The sequence below is a fragment of the Aedes albopictus genome, chromosome 1, assembly GCF_035046485.1.
Source record: "Aedes albopictus strain Foshan chromosome 1, AalbF5, whole genome shotgun sequence".
Classification (NCBI taxonomy): Eukaryota; Metazoa; Arthropoda; class Insecta; order Diptera; family Culicidae; genus Aedes; species Aedes albopictus.
In genome coordinates this window covers 7889338-7914843 of record NC_085136.1, presented here as the reverse complement: position 1 = coordinate 7914843, position 25506 = coordinate 7889338, and the positions used below count along the sequence as shown (strand labels likewise).

Here is a 25506-nt window from a genome sequence, read left to right as displayed (position 1 = left end):
TCCTGCAGGGCGAGTTGGACAAGGAAATTTATATGGAGCAACCATCATGCTTCGTCGATGGTCGCAACAAAACGCTGGTCTGCAAACTAAATAAAGCTCTGTACGGACTCAAGCAATCAAGTCGAGTCTGGAATCAGAAGCTTGACGCTGCTCTGTAGAATTTCGGACTGACTTCCACGGAATACGATCCCTGCGTGCAGGCTTGTCCGCACTGAGCGCATGAAAATTCTGCTCTTTGGTGTAAATACACCATCAAGCACATCATAAATTAGAAATCTTTTCATGTTATCAGATAGAAGGATGTTGAAATATTGTAAATGTCATTTCGAACTGTCAAAAAACCGCACCGCAGCGCCGCACAGGCCGTTCAAAGTGAAATTCAAATGTTTTCACCCGGGTGAAAATCTCTTTGAGAGCTCCGTGTGGCTCTGCGGTGCGGTTTTTTGACAGTTCGAAATGACATTTACAATATTTCAACATCCTTCTATCTGATAACATGAAAAGATTTCTAAATTATGATGTGCTTGATGGTGTAAATCCAAAGAACAGAATTTTCATGCGCTCAGTGCGGACAAGCCTGCTGCGTGTACGTGAGGAACCGAGGAGGAAAGATTATCATTGTGGCTATCTACGTGGACGATCTGATCATCATGAGCAACGATGAAGCCATGAAGAATAAGCTGAAGAAGCATCTCAGCAACACTTTCCGGATGAAGGATCTCGGAACAGCGAAGCATTGCGTTGGGATTCGGATCGAAAAGACGAACGACGGTATCACCCTGGACCAGGAGGCGTACGTCGAGACCGTATTGAAGCGGTTCAACATGAGCGAATGCAAGCCCGTCAAGATTCCGATGAACGCCAGCGAGAAGCTTTCAACAGAAATGTCGCCAAAGACCGACGAAGAGGTCGCCGCGATGAAGGATGTTCCATATCAGGAGGCAGTTGGATGTCTCATGTATCTGGCCCAGTGCACCCGGCCAGACATTCTGTTCGCGGTCAATGTCCTCAGCAGGTTCAACCAAAACCCTGGTCCGAAGCACTGGATAGCCGTGAAACACGTTCTCCGATACCTTCGGGGATCATCAAAGCAGAAGTTGCACTACAAGCGAGACGCCAATCTGGAGGTCGTCGGGTACTGCGATGCTGACTGGGGATCGGATCCAGAGCAGCGTATATCCACAAGCGGATACGTCTTCCTTGCTTCAGGAGGAGCGATATTGTGGTCCTGCAAAAAGCAACCAACAGTTGCACTTTCGACGTGTGAAGCGGAGTACATAGCGGTATCGGCCGTCGTACAAGAAGCATCCTGGTGGCGCGGTATCTCAAGTTTGTTTGGAGAGGCGCAGGCAATCCAGATAAACTGCGACAACCAAAGCTGCATAGCGATAGCGAAGAATGGCGGGTACAATCCCCGCACAAAACATATCGACATTCGACATCACTACATCAGAGAAGCCCTCGATCGTGGAGTTGTTAACCTGGCCTACGTGAGTACGGATGAGCAGATAGCAGACGGACTAACGAAGCCATTGCAGAAACCGAAGTTGAAGTATTTCCGAAGTTGCATGGGAATCACTATGACTTCAGGAGGAGTGTTGGAAGACTGAACAAAAGTGAAGTCGTAGTATGCCATGAATATTATAGATTTAAGGATTGTCAGAAATAAACCACTGAAGACACACGTCTACAAGTTACTTTCTACAGATTTACGTCACATATGCAGCAAATCCTACTAATAATTCTTTTCAGAATTCTTCTAGGATTCCTGCCAAGTTTCATGTTTTAACTCATCTCAGTATTTCATTCAGACAATTCTCCCTGGGATTCCTTCCCGAATTCCTATGTATCGGTATTCTTTCAGGCGATCTGAAAAGTATTCCTTTCGAGATTACTTCAGGGATGCTTTTTCAGCTGTCTTTCAGGGATTCCTCTTGGAATTCCTTCAGAGTACTCCCGAGAATTCCTTCAGGGATCCCTCGCGGGATTTCTGCGGACATTGCTCCTGGAGTCTTTTTTACAGTTTTCCCTCGGGATTCTTTCAGAGATTTTTCCTGTACCTTTCCTGGGGGTCCTTCGGCGATTTCTTTCGGGATGCCTTCTTAGGTTTGCTCTGAGGATGTCTCAAAAATTCCTTCCATGATTTGGAGATTTACTCAGGAATTCATTCAAGCAATCATCCAGGATTTTTTAAAGAAATTTCTCCCGGGATTCCTTTAGACATACATTTTTATCGATTTTCACGAGATTCCTCCCAACATTCGTTCAGGTATTCCTTACAAGATTCAGCTAGAGATTTGTTTGGAGATATTTCCCGTTTTTAGGGTTTCCTCCAGATATATCTTCCTGGATTCCATCATTGATTTGTCTCGGGATTGATTTAAAGGGTTTATCTCGACATTTCTTCACAAATTTCTGCTGGACAGGAATGGGAACACTCACTTGCAAAGGCTTACATTCACTTGCTATCATCTCAGTTCAGAAGCATGGTATAAATAATAGTGTATGGAGGACTTCTACTTTGTAATTTTGCCTAAAAGAGCATATCAAGGTCGTGAGAGAGGCATGAAGGCGACTATCCACACGGAGAATGTTAATTACACTCACGCCGTCATGGCGAGTCGCTTTCATAGCTCTATCATGAATTTGATATGCGTATATGCGACTATTACTGGTTTCGGAAAAGTTTTAGATAAAATGGAGGGCGTTTCCATACACTATATTTTGATAGTAAGCTCCTCAACTGTGATAGTACCGAGTGACTGGTAACGCTAGTGAGTGTTTCTATCTCTGCTGCTGAGTTTACGTCAAAAATGCCTCTGGGGATTCCTTCCGGATTTTTTTTAGTGATATGATCTCTTTGGAGATCCTTCCTGTTTTTTTGGGGGTTTCTTTTGAGATTCCTCCAGACATTTTTAATGGAATTCCGTTAGGAATTTTTCTGGGGATCATTACAAAGATTTTTCCCGGAGTTTTTCCATGGGTATTTTCCAACATTTGATCAGGAATTCCATTAGAAATCTCTTGCGAGATTCCTTCATTGCTTCTTCTATTGATTTTTCCCGGGACTCCTTTGGGGAATTCTCCCAGGATTCCTGGACAGATATATACCAAGATTCCTTTCCAAATTCTTTCAGGTATTCCAATAGAGATTCGTCTAGGAATTCCTTCGGAGGTTCAGACTGGGTTCTTTCAGGGATTCCGTCAGATTTCTTCGTTGCATTTTTCCGTATTTCCTTCCGAAGATTTTTATATATGTGAGTGTGATATGTTGATTCGTGGTAATGGATTCCAGAAGAATCTTCTGGATATTGTCCTCCTGGGTTTTCCCCGGGCTTTTTTTCCGGAATTCTTTAAAGTATTTCTCTTGTGACTCTTCCGGATATTTCCGCTAGGATATCTCCCGAGATTTTCCTGAGGCTAGATTCCGGCAGATTTATTTACATATCTTAATTCAACCACTCATTTTAGAAGCTAAACATGAGAATATGATATATGAAAAACATATGCGGCTAGACCAGTTTTACGAGAAAGCCACGGAAACCGCTCTTTTTCGAATGTTCAAGGTAAATGTGACGGACCATCTTCGAAAATGCCAATTGATATTCATGGTGAATATCATTCGGCATTTTTCGAAGGTAATCCGTGACATTTACCTTAAATATTCGAACAAGTGCGATTTTTCCGTGACTATCTTGTAGAACTGGTCTAGCCGCACAAGTTTTTCTTTTCTTTTTATTTTATCTGTATTAACGAAATGTTTAGCCCTAGGATAGTTCATCTCGGAACCCACGCTCCACTTTCCTTCCGAAGGATGAACCCACATTTTGTCAGTTTCTTCGGGAGTGGGATTCGATCCCAGGTCCTCGGCGTGATAGTCAAGTGTTCTAACCATCACACCAGGTTCGCTCCACTGCATTAAATGAAATATGCTGTTAGGGACAGGAGAATAGCAAAAATAGAAAAAAAAAATAATGCAACGTCATGCATGGATTTTGGATCCTGGACCAACTGGAAATTGAACCCAGACAATCTCTGTTCTAATTAGCTCAAATTAGTGGGAACGTAAGAAACAATAGGGCACTTGCTGGTTTTGTTTAGTGTGCCCAACAGACCCATTTGATTTTGCTGTGAAACGTTTCGTAACGCAATTCTCATTACAAAGCGTTACCAGCAAAATCAAAGGGTCTGTTGGGTACACTAAACAAAGCCAGCAAGTGCCCTATAAGAGGATTTTGTAATCCTACTTTGGCATTAGGGTCATTTTTGACCCAACCCGTACACTACGCCAGCGAGCTTTTCCCAATGTGATGCAAAAGGAAGGTTAAGATAGATAGGTATTTCTGTAGACAGCCGTAACGTAATCTGGCAGTACTTTTTCTTATCTTCATCAGTTATAACCTCTTTCAATCGTCTAGAGTTGTCGTATATCCATAAGGATCAGAATGTAATGTTGTTGTGCTGGAAAAGCACTTTAGAAAATGATCAGATGTTGGGAGCCTACTTTGAATGTTTTTTTTTTTTTTTTTAAATTACACCACAGATTACCAATATAATCGTGTAATAATGTTTAATTTATTGGAACTTCACTAATGACACACATGGACACATTGTGCGTTAATCTTCCTCAGTGTCAGTTATCCACTAAGTGGATAACAAGTGGTAGTCGAAATACGCGTATCTGTCAAAGGATAAGCAATTAGGGTGGAATTAAAAGGTACACTCATTCGAAGAGGGTATTCTGCTAAGAGGGTTCGAAAAGTCGGTACAAGATCATAAAGAAGTGTCAACAGCGCAGGTTTTTAGTTGGACACGAGTTATTTTCAAGTTATTCTGGCTTTGAATAAGAATAACATGAATGTAGCTCTTGTACAACCAAAAACCTGCCCCGCGCGTGCGACGCAACAATACCAAGGATGGAAAACCCCAAGAAAAAGTCATCTACTGGTGGAACACAACGATTGCTGATCTGCGTGCACAGTGTTTGCGAGCTAGAAGGAGAATGCAAAGGGCCAGAAATGACGGTGATAGGGAGCATCGAAAGTTACCTTACAGATAGATGCACATAAATTGGTGAGCTCGTTTCATGCTATTATTTTATTGTAAAAAAATCAATGAGTATTTATGTAGAAAATTACACGAAGTTGTTTTATATCAACAAGTGCGACAAGCGTTAGTATATTTTCTAAGCACACTTTGTTCTGTCTGTATGTAACGGCATTATCACCATTGTTATCAGGCAAGCGACGTGGAATTACACAAAAAAAATATTTATCTTGGTACGTATTACGCATACACTACCTAACATTTGTTCAAGTCACAAACGCTTTTCAATACTTATATTACGCGTTGCGAACATTCGTCGATGATAAGTATGGGTAACTCTCGCTGAGACCGGTCCACTATTTACACCTTGTCTTCAAAAATGTTTAAGGAGCCGATTTTCTGAAAAGCCTTGCTAAAAAAGTAAGGAAAATGCATTTGGTTACTCAAATTGATGGACCCCTCGTTGGTTAGAGCCACAACAATTTTTGCAGACCCCTCAATTTTGGTCAAATGGTGGCTCATTAAAACCGTTATAACTCGAAAGTGTCTCCAAAAACCACCTCATAACGAATTGTTGTTGAAAAGAGGAAAGATAGAGCTATTATATACCAAAACATTTTTTTCACCATGATGGCAACCACCGATTTTCAAAATTTTTGCATCAATTGAAAGCTGAGACATTTATATATACATATCAAAAAATTAGAGATGTCTTTTTTTCGTATCAAAAGTTATCTGTAGTTTTGTAAATTAAGCCACGTTTTCTCCATACATTTCCATGCCCACCCGACAACGACATGCAACAGCATCCGAGTTTACGCCTGCATGTATACACAAAGGCACCTGCCGAAAAATTTGCGCAAGTCGAAAGTTCGTTTCCGTTTTTGACCGTTTCTCAATTATGCGAGCATTGCTTTTATAATTTTTGTGGTGTTTTGAAAAGCTTAAACCTTCAGCTTTCCATTAGTGGGTTCAGATTTTAAATTTATGTTCGTAAACACTGCAAAATAGCGCTAGATTTATGTAAACGGCCGACACCGGGCCCAGTGCGCAAAAGTGGCATGGTTTACAAAACGGCATATAACTTTTGAAAGAAGAAAAAAGACATCTCTAATTTTTTGATATGTTCTGTTTAAATGTCTCAGCTTTCAATTGATGCACACAATTTGAAAATCGGTGTTTGACATCGTGGTGGAAAAAATGCTTTGGTATAAAAATCCAAGATGGCGGCCAAATGGCCGACCCAACTTTTTATTATTTTAAATAGTAGTTCTATCTTTCCTCTTTTCAACAACAATTCGTTTTGAGGGGTTTTTTGGAGAAACTTTCGAGTTATAACGGTTTAAAAAAGACTTCTTTATGACTTGTGTGCTAGCTGTTTGTAGCAGGAGCTGTTGGCTTTTGGACCATGCCCTATTACGGGTGCGTCTGATTCTCTGCACGTCTGTGCCCTAGTCTGTGCCTAGCTTCATTTATTTAATTTGTTTGAATTCTTTGTTATTTAAGAACGGTTACATATCTTACACCGTTTTCGAATCACAATTTTTAGAAGACGAAAATTTTTTGCCTGCAACTTTAAAATAACTAGTATTTTAGCTAGTATTATAAATTGTTATCCATGCAAATGTTTACATTAACTTTTCAGATTCAAAAAATATAAAGACACTATTTTCATATAAAAAAGTGTCTTTATAATTATTTACAACACAATCACAATCGTAGCAGAAACAGAGATTTTGATCCACAAACATGATTATTTTATATGAAAATCGGCTCTGTCTTTATACTTATTTCTCACACTGTAGTGTCTCCACGATTCGTGCGGTATTCTGAAAATGCTTCATGGCGTAATATGAGCATTTACTAATACAAGTATTCTTCGATATAACGTACATTTTGCATCGATATAACGTACAACATTGAAAAATTTTATTTTTCCCACGAATAACCCTTAGATAAACTACGAAATCACTCAAATCAATGTTTTGTTGCAGCATTAGCCTTGTTACCCAGAATTAGTGCAATTTGGGGAAAAATTTAGTGTACGTTATATCGAAGCACAAAAAACGATATGACTTTTTCGTCAAAACTCAAGTTTTTGAATTTCACCGAAACCATTGTTTATGGTTAATTTCACGTCGAATACATCAACAATAGCATAAAAAATATTAAATTTTTCTCTGCTTCGATATAACGTACAAAGAGATTTTTTTGTACGTTATATCGAAGAATACCTGTATTCAGATTGTTATTTACTGCTCAGCAGCTTTCCAAGAAAACTTTGTTTTATTCTATGCAACATAAGATAGCATTTGACGTCCACCAAAACTATGCTGAAGCGTCTTTTATAATGCACACACTCAGTTGAGCTCGGCCAATTTCCATTCTTTTGCCGAGATCCGCACAGCCGAGCGCTCAGCAATCGCAATTTAACTGAGATATCAGCAAAAAGTCAAGTTTATTCATAGCAGCACCCATGGGTACCGCTGGCAATAAACATTAAACGTCAAGCGTTTGGCCGAGATTTCAGCGAATGAACTTTAAAAGAGATTTGCACAGCCGATCTCGGCATTCTGTTTTAAGTGTGTATTTCAACAAACGTTTATAAATTGTTTGATGTTTCTATTTATTTTTTATAATTTGGATTTCCAGTGTACTTTGAACATAAGAATAGACGCCCACTTTTTACGTCCAAAATTTGGATTAACGTCCATTTCAATCATTGATCTGAACCATTAATAGTTTTGTAAATACACATGTAATGTTCAGTAAAGTTCGAAAGGCCAACAAAGGCAAACCAGTAATGGCTTCTTATGTGAGATGGAAACACTTTTCGAACCGAATCATATATTGCTTTATATGTATACATATGAAAGTATGCACACTTAAAACAGAATGCCGAGATCGGCTGTGCAAATCTCTTTTAAAGTTCATTCGCTGAAATCTCGGCCAAACGCTTGACGTTTAATGTTTATTGCCAGCGGTACCCATGGGTGCTGCTATGAATAAACTTGACTTTTTGCTGATATCTCATGTCGTTTACGTTTTTGCGGTGGAGCTACACCGGTGTAGCACTTTTGCACCGAAAATGTTCGTTTTTGATTTCCGTGCTACACCGGTGCAAAGTGGATGTGCAAAGTTGTCAATATTTTGGTGTTTATACACGCACACCAACACGGACAGAAGTGTTGTCTGATTGAACATTATAACATTATAACATTAAACATTATAACTTTATTATAACATTATAACATTATAACTTTTTCCATAGTTCTCTCAAGCTTCGAAGATATTCTTGACTCAATTGCTTCAAATGGTTGATTCATACGATTTGATGTCTACATCAAGCATACGTTTCATTTCAATCAACATTATTGAACACTAACCATCAAATGCTTAAACCAAGCATACATGTCATTAGTTGGACCCGTCCTCCTGGCTGCTGTCTACTTAGCCATTGTTCATCATGGCGGCGGCAGCGGTGGTAGTTCAAAGTTACGACGGCGATATTGTCGTCTTGTAATAATTTTATACAACAAATCGTTCATTCTGAAACCAAAGCAAGTGTGCTCTATCATCACAGAATTCGCCACTTCAGCTTCAGGTAAGTGTGACGCTGGTAATGGGGTGCATGAATTCGCAAGCTCATAATGTCTGTTAAGTTTTCCAGGTGCAGCTTGTTGTGATGATCCAGAATTTGCCCAGAATGCAGCATCCGTAGCATCGGGACCGGAACGAGATCCAGCCACCGGAATCCATTCAATCTGGATGGATTCTTCTTGGACAGCTTCCCCGGACGGATGTACAAGCCGAGAAACTTGATGACTTGCTGGAGAAGCGCATGACCGGACTGGCTGCCGTGGTGGAGTTTGGAATCGACAACCGAGTATATGAAGTTATAATTAGAATATTATGTATGAGTAATAATCAGAAACCACATTAAACGACCATTATAGAAATGTTAAACCTAAATTTAAAGCATTTAATTATTTTACAAATGCAACATAACCTCATTTGAACATTTTTTGTGTATGCTTTAAACAGCTTAAAACAAGCATCTGATATAGTGAGCTTGAGCCTCAAGTTTAGGGTTAAGTTAAGCATAAGCATGCTTGGATCTACCATGGAAAAAATGAGCTGTCAAACCATCAAGAATAAATATTGTTGATGTAAGCATAATATGATTGAGCCAAGCATATTTCTTGCTCTAATCAGTGGATCAATTTTGACCATTTCAAGCTTCTGTTATGCTTCGATCTATGGTATTATGCGTAATACAATCTCAAAAAGGGATTATATAAAAGTCAGTGCACAAATATGCTTGATCGCGACCGCAATATGATTGGCATAAAATATTTTTTTCTCCGTGAATGCAACTGCACCGAAAATGTTCGTTTATTCAGCGAAAAGTGTAGCACGAAGCGGTGTAGCACCGCCGCAAAAACGAAAACGACATCAGTTAAATTGGGTTCTTTAGGGGTATCCGGATTATTTCATAATCGGATTCTCCGCCCAAAAATCAGGCGAAATCCAAAATTTCATAATTTTTGGAGTCTACAAACTATTTTTAAAATGAATTTTAAATTTGAATGGGGAAAATTTTTTGTTCTGGTCGAACTGCCATTTTATCGATTGAACTGTCATTCTATCCACGAAAATTGAAACTCTTTTGTTAATTTTACCATCAGGTATTGGAATCTAATAAAACCACGTTATACTCAGTAAAATGAGCTTTTTCGATTAGGCTATAGAAAATAGTAATATTTTTTTCACTAAATAACCCAATTGCGATTGCTGAGCGCTCGGCTGTGCGGATCTCAGCAAAAGAATGGAAATTAGCCGAGCTCAACTGAGTGTGTATGTTACGACGATATAAATTAAAACCACCGACGAACCGACGTGACAGCTAGAACAAACAAATTCAAATTTGTTGTCCCCGACGCCATGATGAAAAATAGCCGAACACTACCGCCTCCTCTATAACGATTCGCGTTGTTTTGATAGCTTGACTCCGAACCCATCTAGATTGAGTTTAAATAAGGGCGAAAGTAACATGAGAGAGTTCTCTTCATCGACTCTCTCTTCTTCAAATTAAAGTGACAAGATGCAAGTATGGTTGAACTTTTTGGTCATAAATCGCTAGGTTGCGATGCAATCTAGCGTTTAAGTGTAAAAAAGTTCGATTGAATTTGCATCTTGTCACTTTAATTTGCAGAAGAGAGAGTCGATGAAGAGAACTCTCTCATGTTACTTTCGCCCTTATTTAAACTCAATCTAGATATGTATTCATACACTGAAATAAATTTTGTTGTGGAAACTACTGATTCCATAGTAAAATTACTAACCGTACCTATGATTCTCAACCGACAACAATTTCCAGTTAATTCCACTAAAACACTGTCAACTTAACTAGCAGTGCAGTTAACATTACCAAAAATAATCTTAATTTAACAAATGAGCATTGTATTTTTAACCATACTGTGTTGTAAAATGCGTGTCCTGGAAAAATTAACAATGTTTTGTTGTTGAGACGACTATGCTTTCAGTTGAATTAACTACAATGCATTGTAATTTCAAGCATTTTTCAGTTACCTTAACAGATTTTGTTGTCGGTTGAGAATCATAGGTACGGTTAGTAAGTTTACTATGGAATCGGTAGTTTCCACAACAAAATTTATTTCAGTGTATAGGAAGAGGTTTGCGTCTGCGCTGATTTGACAGGAGCGTTCGCTCGCTTCGCTGGTCGACCGTTAAATTTGGGGAGGACAGTTTCGAAACACCACTGTCATGTCGGTTCGTCGGTGTTAAAACAGTGATTTTCAGACCCAACAAAAAACCCCTATTATATAAAAAGAAAACAATCAACAAAGCGCATTCGCTATCACGAAGAAACTTCACAACAAAAACCATACGCGTGTGTCTTAATTCCTTCATTGTTTCCGATTTCCCGACAAATCGCTTCCTCCGTGCCATCGCATCGGCCAACGCCGACCGGTTACAATTCCGCCCGGAAGTGTCTCGTTAGTGAATTTTCTCGTCCGATTCGGTGCGCCACTCACTTCATTCCCGTTCGTTCCTATTGTGCATTGTTGAGCACGCGTCGAGTGTGTCCTTCATTAGAGTCAGTCCGTCAGAAGAAGCCACACATCAACAAATTGATTATCGACTGACGAGTTGTATGGATTTTATAACCTATACCCAATGCTAGGGACAATGTTTTTTTCTGGACCAGTGTCGGAAGGTGAATTCGGCAGGATAATCAGGGTTGGCATTGTCCCGAGGTGTTTCCAAGTGAAATGCACTAATGTAAACGAGCGAGCGCGTAGCGTGTGAGAAACTTCTGCTCGAGAGCATTCTCCTTCTGATGAAAACACCATTCAATGGTGCATTGTTCGAAGGAAAATTGAAGGACCTATTATAATAGACAAAGTAGGGCGCGCGCGGCCTCGATCTCATTTCCCCCGAGGCCGAGGGTTTGCGTTCGATGGGAAGATTAAAAAATATCAAATAGGATTATTACTGTAAGTTCTTTCGGGTGCACTGGCGAAAGGTGCGGTGTCGTTTAAGAGGATTTAGATGGGCTGGCTTGCTGGCTGGCTGGTGGGTTGAAATTAATTTTCTGTTGATATCACTATAGCAGCGACCAACGAAGGTGAAATTGCTTTCCGCAGGCAGGACGAAGGAAGAATATTCTGCTGCTGTTTGGCTGGAACTGTATACACAGGGAGCAGAAAAAGTCGAGAGGATTAGCTGCTCTAGGAAGCCGGAAATGTCGAAAGAAGTTGGAGAGAACGGAGATCAGTTTCTATCAACAAGTCGGAAAATATTTTCCTGGGGATTAAGGTTGATTAAATGATATTGTTTCGGAGTCAATGTAATAGGAAATTAATCGAAGACTACATATGAAGAACTGGCAGTTTGGCACGGATTTAAAACTAAGTTTCAGAGAGCTGTGTGCCTGGTAGTGCAGCCTGGGGCACCAGTGCAGTCATAGTAAAATCAGAGCTGGTTACTCAATGTTCCCAAATTTAAGCTTCCCATATACTCAGAGATGGCATTGCACCGTAGCGATTCACTGCGGCGTCAGTTTATCGACCACACTGGGGATAGGAACATTTTTCACCACACCAAGAAGCCAGTTTCTCTTGTTTTGGGTGGTAGGTAGGGGCATCTGGGGTAATACGCACTGTCGAGGCAAAACGCACCCCCTTTGTTTTTCAGGGATTATCGGTTTTAGAGCTTTGAAACCTTATCAGTCTAATAGAACGTCTTAATAAATGAGCATCTGGAAAATTTTACATATCTGCGTTACGTAATTAGTGAGAAAAATGAATAAAATTGAAAAGCACGATTCTGATGTAATTTTTCCGATCGTTTGTCGAATGATTTGATGGTGAAAACCGACCAAACATCTAATGCTGTTGTGTTTATTCAGTTCATTGAGGGCAATGCTAAGCAGAGGAAAAATAACTTAAACAGTAATCTACGTAAATTATATGTTTTGAACTATTTTATTTTTTGCTATTGATTGGGGCAATATGCACTCCATTGGTTGGGGCAAAACGCACCTATAGAAAACATGCTGTAATAATATCTATGAGTGCTCTGTAAGTAATCGCAAACTAAATTGAGCTATTGTTTGTTTTAAAACCTTATAAAACATGCATTTTGTCTAAGAAGTAAAAAGATTTCTAAACTCGGCGGTGCATCTTGCCTCAATGTTGTGGTGCGTCTTGCCCCTTTGTTTGAGTGCATCCTGCCCCATTGTTGTAGTGCATTTTACCCCGAGCAAGGGTGCATACTGCCCCGCATAAACATACGAAGCCGTAATGTTAGTCTTTACAAAAAATGTTATTTCCAAGAGCTGAACTGTATTAAAGCTGAAATTTTGTTCGGTTTCTCTTAGAATGAAAGTATATGCAATGAATGCATGCATTAAACCAATAAATTATTGCCTTTTTATATGCATTTGGACGCATCTTCCTTAAGTGGTGCATATTACCCCAGAATCCCCTAGACCAAGCGCTAGTGCGTGCTCTTGCTCGTCCGCCTTGGATCGAGTGTAGCTCACTCTTTCGCGCGCATCGCTCTCCGGCGCTCTCCCGTGTTTTCACCCAGCAGTCACCGAATTATCACCATGGTGTCGCCGGGGCGAGAACTCTCCGGTGTTTCACCGCAGCGCGCACTCTGGCGCAAAAACCTCACTGGAGCACGCGCCCCGGTGATTTTTTACACTTTCACAGAAGAGAATTTTAAATCGCTCTCGCCGCACTGTTGTGTGGCCTAGTGCTCAGGGAGCTAAGAGATTTATTTCTACCCACCAAGCTTGCGCGCATCCGAATCGCAGTGGTGGATCCACACATAAGAGAAGGGCTCCTGTTCAGATGCACAGCGTGAGTGGTGTATTTTCTATTTCTCTTTCCCACACTGAGGATATGGACATCTCTGATATACTGGTACGCCTCCAAGGAAATAAATTCACTATTGCGCCCAATTAAGAATTGTTCCGGGAAAACTCTTCAATGCATTATTATTTCACGAAATTTTCTTTCAATAATCGTGAAAGCAACATTATTGCTGGAGTTCCTTTTATGAGTTTCGCAAGAATTCTTCCTAAAATTCTTCTTCTTCTTTATGGCTCTACGTCCTCACTGGGACTTGGCCTGCCTTGCTTCAACTTAGTGTTCTTTGAGCACTCCCACAGTTATTAATTGAAGGGCCTTCTTTGCCTGCCATTGCATGAATTTGTATACTGTGAGGCAAGTACAATGATGCATTATGCCCAGGGAGTCGAGAAAATTTTCCCGACTGGAACGGGAATCGAACCCGCCGTCTCCGGATTGGCGATCCATAGCCTTAACCACTAGGCTAACTGGAGACCCCATCTTTCTAAAATACTTAATCTAAATATCACAGTTTCATATGTTTCAGATTCATAGGCTTGTTTAGAATGATTTTGGCTAAAATTTCTCTTAGGACTCCTATTAGTATCCTTTCAGAATGCATCCCTGTCCATGGATTTTTTTATTTTCTCCAGAAAAGCATTCAGGGATTCTATCGGGAATTTCCCCAGGAATTTTCCCAGAAACTTCTTCAGGAGTGTCTCTAAAAAATTCTCAAATGATTTATGTTGAAATATGAGAATATTTATGGAGGAGATTCTTTAAAAATATTTTGAAGACATACATGAAATAAATACAAGCATGAACCTATGTAGCAATATGATAAAATTAATCGGACGAGATTCACAAAATCCACCGCGGTGCGATAATTTATTGTTTGTTTTCAATTTGGCGTACATGATTTATTACGTTCTCGGCGGAGTTCGCATAAACCTACATCAAGAACGTAATAAACCTGAGTACTCTTAAGAAATACTTCTCACCCTTGCTTAAGATGAAGTAAATTTAAGACGTTCTTGATGGAGGCCAACCAGGCTGCATTGAGAACGTTATAAATCCTAGTATTCTTGAGTTATGCTTTTAGCTCTGGCATGAGTTGAAAGAAGTTGAAGACGATCTTATGGTGATGTTGATTAAAACCATCGATAATGGACCGAACACCGGCCTAGATTATAGTGGAAGCCATGTTGAGGAAACTAATGAAGAATGTTCTCATGACCAGGAATAATATGTTTAAATATTTTATTAGTGCATTATAATGGAAGCGCGTTGCAATTTTTGGAGGTATCTTGCAACATATATACGATGAATTTTGCTTGACATTTGGCATCCTTGTTACACCACGGAAATATTTCCAATGTGTGTAATAAATTAATCCCAATTACAATATGTCATTTTCATTGTGTTTTTTTTTTCAATTTATTTCATCAAACTTTTTTGTCGACATAAAAGCTGCATCAGCAACAACACTGACAAATTTATTATCGTTTTATCGTACACTTGAAGAATTCTACAAGGAGAGAGCAATTCGCCTTGAGGACAACTTGGGAAGTACAACAAGTTTTAAGAAAAAATTAAAAACAACTCTCCTAGAGCATCTTAGGATGGGCCTCTTTGGACTTATGGCGAATTTATGGTTGAGTTGATGTCGTTTTGCAGAGCAATTTGGTTTATGCATGGTTTTAAAGCACAGGTGTTGAAGAATACTTCAAAAGCATTATAAAATTAATTTTGTTACTTGGGAGGAGTAGTTTCGAAAGAAATTTCTGAGGCATGACTTTCCTCAGAAATATTGAAAAATCTCGTCCATAAATATTCTCATATTACAATTTCTGAATCGTGCATCATTACGTTTCATGTGACGAAAAATTCAGTTAAATGTAACAGAAAATTACGTCACTTGGGCGTTTAAACTTACGTCATATTTACAGCATGCATATGTGCATCCAAGTGACGCAAATTTACATGTTTTTTTTCCAAGTATGTAGGAATTACTTGCAGAGTTCCGCCACAACGCTTTCATGTTTTTTTTTTATCTGAGAATAAAAGGGCTATCTTAAGGTGTTTCTTCAGGTATGATTCTTCGCATTCATTCAGAAATTGCTCACAAGATAAATTTTAGAAAAATTCATGAAGGAATTGTGCAGGGACCTCTTAAGACATGAGGAGATATTTCTGATGGATTTGCAGGAGTAAATTTTTAAAACAATCCTAGTACGGATTCCTGTAGAAATCACTGAAGGAATTTCTAAAAAAAAATAGGAGGAAGAAGCCATGGGAAGAATTTTCGAAGCAATCTTTATAGGATGTGTAAAAAAAATAAGAAGACTTTCTTGGAAAAACATTTAAAGAAATCCCTTGCTGAAATGTCTTAAGGAATCCTGAAACTTCTGAACAAGTCTTTGAACCAGATAAACATATCTTCTCAGAGGAATTGCAAAGGAATCGTAGTAGGAATTTCCGGAAGAAAGCCTGAGGAGTTCCGTAATCAGGAAGGCAAACTCTTCCTTGTACTGTTTGTTTGTACCTCTCATTCTACGATCGTATGTGTGCACTCAAGCGAAACTTCACATTCAGGTGCAAACATATTTGGTAGTTAAGAAACCTTTAGTAAAATTCCTGAAGAAATATTAGAAAGTACTGTTGCATCCTTGGAATCCCTGGACGAATATCCGAAGAAATCCCAGGGAAATTCTTGAAATAATCTCAGTAGTAATTTCTAAAGAGTTTTCTGGACAAACTTCTCAGAAAGTCTTTATTGGAATTCCTAGAAAAAATATTGAAAAAATTATAGGGAAAATCCTGGAGAAATCTTTTAATATTTTTTCAATTCATGGAGGATTTTCTGAAGTATTTATGGATAAATTTGTGGACGAGCTTTTGAAAAACAAAAATCCTGAATAGCTATAGTGTACGTCTACAAAGAATCACATAAAAAAATCTTCCGTAGAAATTCCTAAGATTTTTTTTTTTAAATTAATTTCTTAGAGAATCAGTGGAGAAATTATTGGAGTTATACTAAGAGAAAACATAGAATGAATTGCTCTGTAGGAATTCCAGCAGGATTTTCTGGATTAATTACTGCAGAAATTTTTGGACACATTCATTTGGGAGTTTTTAATGCAATCCCTAGAGAAATTCCTGAACTAATCTCTAGTTTAATTCTCGAAGAAAACCTTGAACGAATTTTTAAAGGAATATATGGAAACTTGCTGATCCAATGATTTGAGTATATTCGAAAGAATTTCTATAGTAATCCGTGTCAAAAAATCTGAAGGGATCCCTGGATAGATTTCCGATGAATCTTTAAACAAATCCCTAATTCCTGGTGAAGTTTCAGAAAGAAAAAAATATCTACTTGAAAAAAATCCTGGAGCAGAAATATCAGAAGGAAGCCCAGAGAAAATTTCTCAAAGAATCTATAGAAGAATTTTTGAAAAAAAAAATTGTCGAAAGAGTTTCTGTACTTTGATAGAGTTTAAGACCGAACTGCTAGAAATATTATCTAAATGGCTCCGTGGATTTTTTCCTTCCCTGTTGGGGAAATTAAGCCACTGCGTCAAATAATTTGAACTTTCTGGTATAATTTTGATAGGATTCCCTAGAAGATTTTTTTGAAAAGAAACCCCGAAATATTTCTTTTATATATAGGGGTTTCTGAAGGAGAAGTCCCAATATTTTGCACGTGTAAGAGCGCAAACAATAGGAAAAAACTTACGTCTTTTTTTTACATACATGGGGTGGCCAAAATGTTTGGGATAGGCAACTTTCTTTTCTATTACAAAAAAGTTCAACAAGCTATAAATTTTCATGGAGTGCATCAAAAATTATCAAATTTTGACCGTTTGTCAACCTATCATATATGCATAACTGGTACAAATGTGGGTTTAGCCGCGGCCCATGGCGCAATTGGTCACGCGTTTGCTTCTTAAGCAGATGGTCATGGGTTCGATCCCAGCCCCGGCACTTTCGTCAGTTGCTCTTTCTCCCTAAGAGCAGCTGATAATGACCCTCTTCTGAGCCCATGGCTCAAACGGACCCGGATACTTGGACATCAGCGAAAGGCAACTCATAATGGACTCCCAATCGGACTGGAAAAAAAGAACAACCAACAGCAATGATAGGGTAGAAACTGAAAGCAGCGCAAAAGGTAACCAGTTCGATATAGTAGAATAATAGAATACATTTAGGTACTATGCAAAGTGGAAGTGCAGCTGCCAATTGAATTCGCTCACGTAGTGCCCTAGTGGACGAAAGAGCTGTAAATTAGGTTAAGCGTCAAGAATAAAAAAAAACGTCTGAGTTTCAATCAAAAATATTGATATTCAGAGGTGACGCAATCGCCTCAAAGTTGAATTTTCGATTAATGCAAAGGTGTTTTCACTTCATGTGCCATAACTTTTTCAATATTCAACCGATTTTTAATCTTTTTCATGAATCTCTCACAAATTGGTTTTCGAATAAACTTGTAGAACATTAAATTTTCCCAAAATCACGCAAAATATGAGTTTTTAAAGATTTAATTTATTTTTTTCTTCTTTTTACAAAAAAAAGTACAACTGAATTGAATCTTTTGCCGTACTTTTGTAGATATCTATACCTTTGAAAAATGGTTTCAACATGGATAAATATCACGAACCGTTCAAAAATGCATTTTACAAGATAAATGAGAATTTTGTCTTAATTTTCATTGTTTTCATGCTTAATTTCGGGCTTAAAGTGAAAAATATATTCTAAACTAGGTATCCCAGGCAAACTTTGTCTTGCCTACTACGTTTTTTTAACGTTCCAAGTACAGCGTCCAAATCCAAGTCCCCAGGCATTTGTGAGGGAATCCTCAAAGGAATTATACGCTTAATTTCCAAAGGAATGTTCCTAGAGGAATGTCAGTAGAATTCTGAACGGAATTTTTGAAAAATTCCCAAAAAAAATCATAGGGATTTAAAAAAAAAATAACAAAGAAAATCTAAAAAATGCCGAAAAAATCTCAAAAGATTTGCTTTTTGCTTGTTGTTTTTCTTTTGAAGTGCCTCCAATTAGCATTGTGAACCCGGAGACCGTGGATTTTTTTTGGATAATTTCCTTTGTTATTCTTTTGGAAGAATTTATTTGGGAATAACCTAGATTATTGCTTCGAAAACTTTTAGAGCCATTCATTATTCAGTTTTTGCGGGAATTACTTTAGCAATTCTTTTCTTCAGTAATTTATTTGAGATTTTTTTAGGGCATAATGCCTTTGGGGGCATCCATTTAGTACGTCATGCTAAAAATGGGAATGTTCAACCCCCCTCCGTACGGGTTTTTCCTATACTTAATGCATTGCTTGTCACACTTTTTAGAACCCCCCTCCCCCCTCTAAGCGTGACGTACTTTTTGGATGCCCCCTTTGGGGAATCCATCGATAAACTCTTTTGAATTAAGGTACCCCGGGGCAAGTGGGACCTAAAAAAATGCTAGTTTGATTTTGTCATGCCAAAAAAATCTTAGCATAAATAATTTTATAATTTTAAAGGTTCTAAAAGACATTGTTGGTATATTTCTTCATAATAACGGGCATTAAAACTGTTTCAAAATTTTTAAATTCTATATATCATGCATATAAAGAAAAGTGCAGCAGATCTTCATATACTCCGTTTAACGGGGCAAGTGGGACCTTTTCAGAATTCTTGTACATATGACTTAATATAGTTGCTGCTTGTAAGGTAGCATAAGTATAAATATCTCATACGAATAACCATGTTCAGAGATTTGTGTTGGAAGAGTTTTGTGGTACCGTGCATAAATTACGTAACACATATAATAACGAATTACTGAGAGAAAAAGTTGATTTAACTCTAACAGCTCGTGCAAAACCAATTGATTTTTTTTTACACAAAAAGCGCCATAAATTTAAATGACGGAAGATTTCAAAACATGCTTTTTCATATTACATAGTTGATGAATCTCACCAAAAGATTTTCAGATGTTATGTTTTCCCTTACATAATTTTACGATCATTAAAGATTTTTTAAGATTTTTTAAATCGTGGAATTTGAATAGGTCGTTTTCCTATTTTTTTAACACTTTGTGGACGATTCCTTAACACTCAGAAAAAAATTTATTTTGCAGCGAAAAACGAAAAAATAATAGAATAATAGACGAAAAATAGATGGTTTCGAAAAAATATGGTTTACCCAAGACTTCACCAATTTAAACAGTAGCTTCATCATCAAAATAGAAGTAATTAAGTATAATTCAACGATTGATTATTTAGGACGCCGATTTTTACTTCAATTTTGTGTAAATTTCGACGTAAGCTGAAGAAAGTTAGATCAAACTATGAAATTGTGTTTGTTTACTTTCATAGGTCTCACTTGCCCCAGATGCTGAAATGCACTGAGGTAAGTGAGAGCAGTTAACTAAAGGTAATAAATGAAAATAAATGACCTCTTTTTCGCTCGAAGTAATTTGCAAGCACTCCAAATATTATTCTGAAACTGGAAAAGTTTGACTTTATTTGTTATTCTTTTTTTAAACAACGAATGTAGTAGAGTACGGTCATCTCACTTAGTAAATTGAAAAGGATATATAAACAACAATTACATATATGGTCTCTTTATGGTGGAAACAATAACAATTTTTGTATTCAAAGTATCTGTTGGTGTGGTACCTACATATGTTTTCCACGAAGAACGTTTGCCTTAAAAATAGATAATAATAAAAATAATAGCTGTAGGTCTCACTTGCCCCGGATTCTCACTTGCCCCGGGGTACCTTACTTCCATAATTTCGGTATTTTTCTACGGAAATGGGTTCGGTCATTATTCTGTGAATTGGTTCGGAAATGTCTTTAGGAAGTGATTCACAATTCATTGAGTTTTTTTTTTTATTTCTCAGGAGCTTGCTTCAGCTAAGCATTTAGAAATTCCTTACATTAAGATTTTTTTCAGTAATTCCGTTAGCAATTCTATCGATGATAATTTCGGAAGTTTCATTAAACATTGATTTTGATTTTTTTTTTAATTTGGAATTTATTCGGCATTTACTTGGGAATTCCTTATTAGTGAAGTTTATGGCATTGCATTTTAAATCTTTCTGCTTTTTTTTGGTTATTTCTTAGGCATTTTTGTCCGACCCTTTTAACATATTTTTTTTAATTTGTTATAAAGCTGAGATTGATTCGATAATTTCTTTGCGAATTGTTTAGAATTTTTTGGGCATTTCTCTGGCAAATGTCTTTTATTTAATTTATTTTGAAGGTATATCAGAGTATTCCTATGGCGAGTTTTTTTTACCAAATCTAGTAATATTCGAATGGTTTTCGGCTGTTGCAGTCGGAAGACCAGCTAAACGGTTATTTATATATTCTAATCCGACGGATTAGACCGGACGGCCGGCTACGTCGGATCAGAATAAATAATTAATAAATCTTCCGACTGAAAAAGATGAAAGCCATTCCAATATAAGTTTTCACAGTCGATAGCCCCCAATCAACCAAATCTAGTAGTTTTTGAAATTCCGAGAAAACTTCCAAAGTATTTGCCGACCGAATTCACAGAAGAATTGTCGAACAAATTTGATAAATATTTTTTATACAAATTTTCATAAGAGGTGCCTGAGACGGTTTAGGAATCGCCGGGGTAATTCTCAAAAAAATCTCAAATTTTCTCCCCTAAATATTGCTGAAGGATTTTTTATTAGAATTGCCAAAAGATATTTCGGGACCAAATCTAAGAAAAAATATGGCATTTACGAAAAAACGAAAACCCTACAGGAATTGCCTCGGAATTTTCTGAAAGGTTCTCGAAGAACTTTTCGAAAACACAATTTACCTTAAACATTTGCCAGGAGCTTTCAAAAGATTATAAAGATAAATGCCAAAAATATTGCTGAAGAAATTATCAAGCATATAACAAAATGTCGAAGAAGCTTACAAAAACAAATATCGAAAGTATTTATTAATTGTTTAACGAAGAAATTCTTCAAGGCATTTCCTAAAGATCTAACGAGAAAATGGCAGCAAGCATACTCAAAGGAATATCCGAAGAAATTCCGGAATGAATGGGGAAAGAATTTCCTTTAGAAACTGCTCATCAAAATTGCCAATGGATTTCCAATGGAATAACCAAAGGAAGTTCTAATTAATTAACAATAGAATTCCCGTTGCAAATTTCGATTATCTTTGAATGAAATTTCCAGAAGATTTGTTTAAAAAACATTGAGATTGAGGAAACTTTTATCCACGCATTTCACTGAACTTCTGAAGAAGGTCATAATGGTATTTTATGAAATAACTTTAGAACTTCCATGTTAACCTGCAGACATTATTTCTTAAAAATGTAATATGTTATGGTAGTTTGTGACCGATTTATTTTTTTTTCGATGATAAAAGAAGAATTCGTCAAAACAACTAAAGAATCATATTTCAAACAGGTTCTGGTAAAACGAAGACGACATTTATTAATGGTTGTAGTACGTCGGTAATGCATTACTAGCACCACAATGGCTAAGCCAACTGAGCATTAGAGATTCTTCAATTTTTCATTGCTCGAAGGAAAGATCTCCGGTCACTTTGACAGATAACGCATGAACAAAAAAGGACAAAAACCAATGCCATCTTTGTATTACTTATGCAGAACTGTCGGAGTGACCTGAGAATGGTCAAAACGTGTAATGAAGAATAAAATCGTTAAGCGAGAACATTGCGTGCTAGCCAGTTTAAAATAGAAAACCAAAATTGGTGTTGATGATGTTCCTAAGAAGGTCAATGTCACCTCTTAAGGTGCCATTAGACTGTTTGCTATGATGACAAATATTTGGCCAAACAAGCCCAACAAATGACCAACACAAAGTGAATCATGGCAACCTTGGATAAATGTCGGACTTCAATGACAAATATATTTGCACGTCTAATGGGCTCTTTAGTCCATGGAATCCTGGGATGGAGCACATGTCCTGGTCCTTGCAATAAACAAGCTGTTTAATGGCTAATGAAAATCGTCGGATTTTCCCGAATAGGAATCCCACTGATACCACAGAGATTATCTGTGCTGATACCACGGCCAATTTCTTCCCAATGGAAGAGGAAACAGGCCTGCTTGAATCACTTGCGGACAACTTATAGTACACTTTTTTTTATTATATTTTATTAAAGCAGTTGAGTCCAAGCACACACTAGTATCAGCGCAAAACGCTGATATATCACTAAAACCGAACCACTCACTTTATAAACATTAAACAAAGCGATTGCGAGAAAAAAAATTGTGACACTGTGGAAACGCAACCGCTTGCTGCGATTACTCGATTTCGAATTCGGTAAAACGTCTGAACAAATATGTTTTTCTTATTTTGCCAGTGGTTTTAATTTAACTTTTCTAGCAGTTGCCGCAATGGAACAAAGGAGCCACCGTATATGGTCTTCAATATGGATTACTGCACGAATTTATTCTGGCCTGCTTACTCTCACACGAAATTTGTCGTTTGAGCGGTGTCGACACCTCTTAAACGTCAAATTTTCTGTGAGGGTAAGCAGGCCAGAATAAATTCGTGCAGTGGACCATTGTCACAACAGTCGAGTCATGCCAAACACACCAGGCTACGATGGCGCTATCTGTTCATTTCATAACGACCGTGTTTAGTTATCTAAATGATCCATTGACAAAGAAAAGAATAAGCTTATAAGCAGACTTTGTCTTACATCATAGTGACCAAACAGACGTTTCTTGTAAGTAGAAATTGGATGAAAAATGATTTAAAACACAAATACGAATCGGCAAACTTATTAAACTTTTTGAATAATACCTGGAGGGTATTTTTTTACCAAAACATTTAGAATTTTACGAATAAGTTATTTTTAACATCTTCGTCCCCCAAAGGTAAAAATTGACAATTACTTCCCAAGACCAGATGAAAAAAGAAGATATTATCATGTATCAAGGCTAACATTTATTGGTAAAAATGTAAATAACTTCCATGAAGATTTGTTCAATTTGACGGCTGTGATCATCATTCCTCAAATCAAACAACATGAAGCATTTCCACTTAGTTGTGCGCGTGAAGCACACATTCTTATTCATTCTCGTTTAAACAATTGGAAAATTTGAGTCACAGTTATTAGAATAATACAGTCAACGATTGATTCGGTTTTATTACTAAAAAACCGACCGAAATATAGGATTCTTATACCTACGCTCTACGATAGTGTGTGTACGTTTATATACTTAGACAACTAGAAAACGGTTGCTACGATCCGCGAATCACCTCGGAGTCTAGGTCGGCTTCGGTAGTATTTTCGGTCCCAGCCCGGCCACTGCTAGGCTTCCAAATGCGGCCAACGGGTGCGCGTGATGACCGAGCGGTGGCAGCACCAGTGCAGTACCTTCCGGCATCGAAGTTGGCGTGTGCAGATGCCTACTCTTCTTCTCCGGCGGTTCCTGCAGGCTGGATGAAGAGCTCGCATCGTCCGGTTTCAGCAGGGATTCTACGTCGAACTGTCGCTTCCGGGAGAAGCTCTCCATGGCTCCTTTGATGATTGCATGCTGCTGTTCCATGGTGGTCGGATAGGTGCAAACTGCCGCCGCCGCTGCAGCAGCCTGACTGAGGGGTTCGGTGGCCGTTGGCATGTAGGCGGCAGGGTTCATGATGGGTGAAGCTGGGATCGCTGGGAAGAACTGCCTTGGCGAGCTGTTGTCAAAGATGTCGTCGTCTGATGTGAGACCCATGTGGCGACGGACCTTTCGTTGAGCTTTTCTCCGTCGGAAGTCGCCCTTCATGAAGTCGTCGACGTTCGCAGGATGGACGGCCCAGTAGTGGCCTTTGCCGTGGGCTGAACGTCCCGCCTTGATGAAACAGTCGTTCAACGACAGATTGTGACGGATTGAGTTTCGCCATCCTGGGCCACGGCTGCGGAAGTAACTGTAGTTGTCCAATATGTGCTGATAGATGTCGGACAGCACTAGTTTCTTCTCCGGTGAGGTTAGGATTGCTATCGCGATCAGTCCAATGTAGCTGTATTGTGGCTTTGGTGCAGACGAGAGTTTGCTGGCGTCAGCAAGCAGAGCACTGGGTCCGACATCAGCCGGATTGTTCACATACACTGAAGGTTTGAAGAACCTCGATAGGGTTCTGGGATCTGTCACTATATTCCCATAGTTGAAAAACTGATTCGTTCGAAAACGCTCAACCATAGCATAGTTGTACAGCTGTAAGCTGTACTGGTCAAATTGCACTAAATCAGCACAGTTCAGCATCGTTCTAAATCTTCTGTTTTCCTCCACTGTCACGGTTTACTTTGGTAATCTTCAAAGGAAATCAAATTCTTCACAGTCACGCTGATAGTCGAGAACGCGGATCACAGCAAGCTTTTGCGGGTACCGACGCGCGCGTGCTTCTACAATCGAGTAATTAAAAAACTCTTTTGGCTTCTTCACACCGAGAGCTTTTTCGAGATTCAGCAGCAAACAACCAACACACAAAAACTGGGGAAGCGTGATCGAGCATCGGCCAAGCGCGCACTTCTGGTCGGGAGAAATTCAAACAGCTACTGACTTCAGAAGACCGAGTGGCGAGCCAGTCTGCTCGCAGTAAACATGCCAAACAACGGTCAGAAAACCCCCCTGGCCTGCGAGGGGTAAAAGATTTATATAAATATTTGCGCAAACAAGCCGTGCACCAATCGCAGCCCGCCGACTGGCAGTAGGCCACTCCCCTTCGAAGGAAAGCGCGATGCACCGATTGGACGAGGCAGCCAATCGTAGCCGGCGGGTTGCTTCGACTAGGAGAGAGAACAGAGCAAGAAGCTGGCCTGGCGGTCGGTCGAGAGGGCTGGTAGCGGTGACGGTGGTGGTGGTGACGGGACAGGGCAGGGCAGTCAAACAACGAGCATGATTTATGTTTTGCGATCTGTACTCTCTGCTTGTTTTGTGTTTATATACACAACAACCGAGCTTCCAAGTCAAGCAAGCAAGGGACGACGAGGCAAGCTGGCAGCAGCAGACAAGCACAAACAAAAACCAACGTTGAAGCTATGCTGCTGCCTGGTTCGAGTTATTTTTTTCTCGGTCGGAGCGATTGTGGGGTG

The 25506-nt window shown here is 38.7% G+C and overlaps 1 protein-coding gene across 1 annotated transcript; it reads right to left on the bottom strand.

The window, feature by feature from the left end:
* Window positions 1-23435: 23435 nt before the first annotated feature.
* LOC109424917 (protein lin-31-like) lies at window positions 23436-25476 on the bottom strand. Its single transcript, XM_019700096.3, has one exon. It carries the CDS (start codon window positions 24674-24676, stop codon window positions 23696-23698), a length of 981 nt encoding a protein of 326 aa, XP_019555641.3. The 5' UTR covers window positions 24677-25476; the 3' UTR covers window positions 23436-23695.
* Between the last annotated feature and the right edge of the window lie 30 nt (window positions 25477-25506).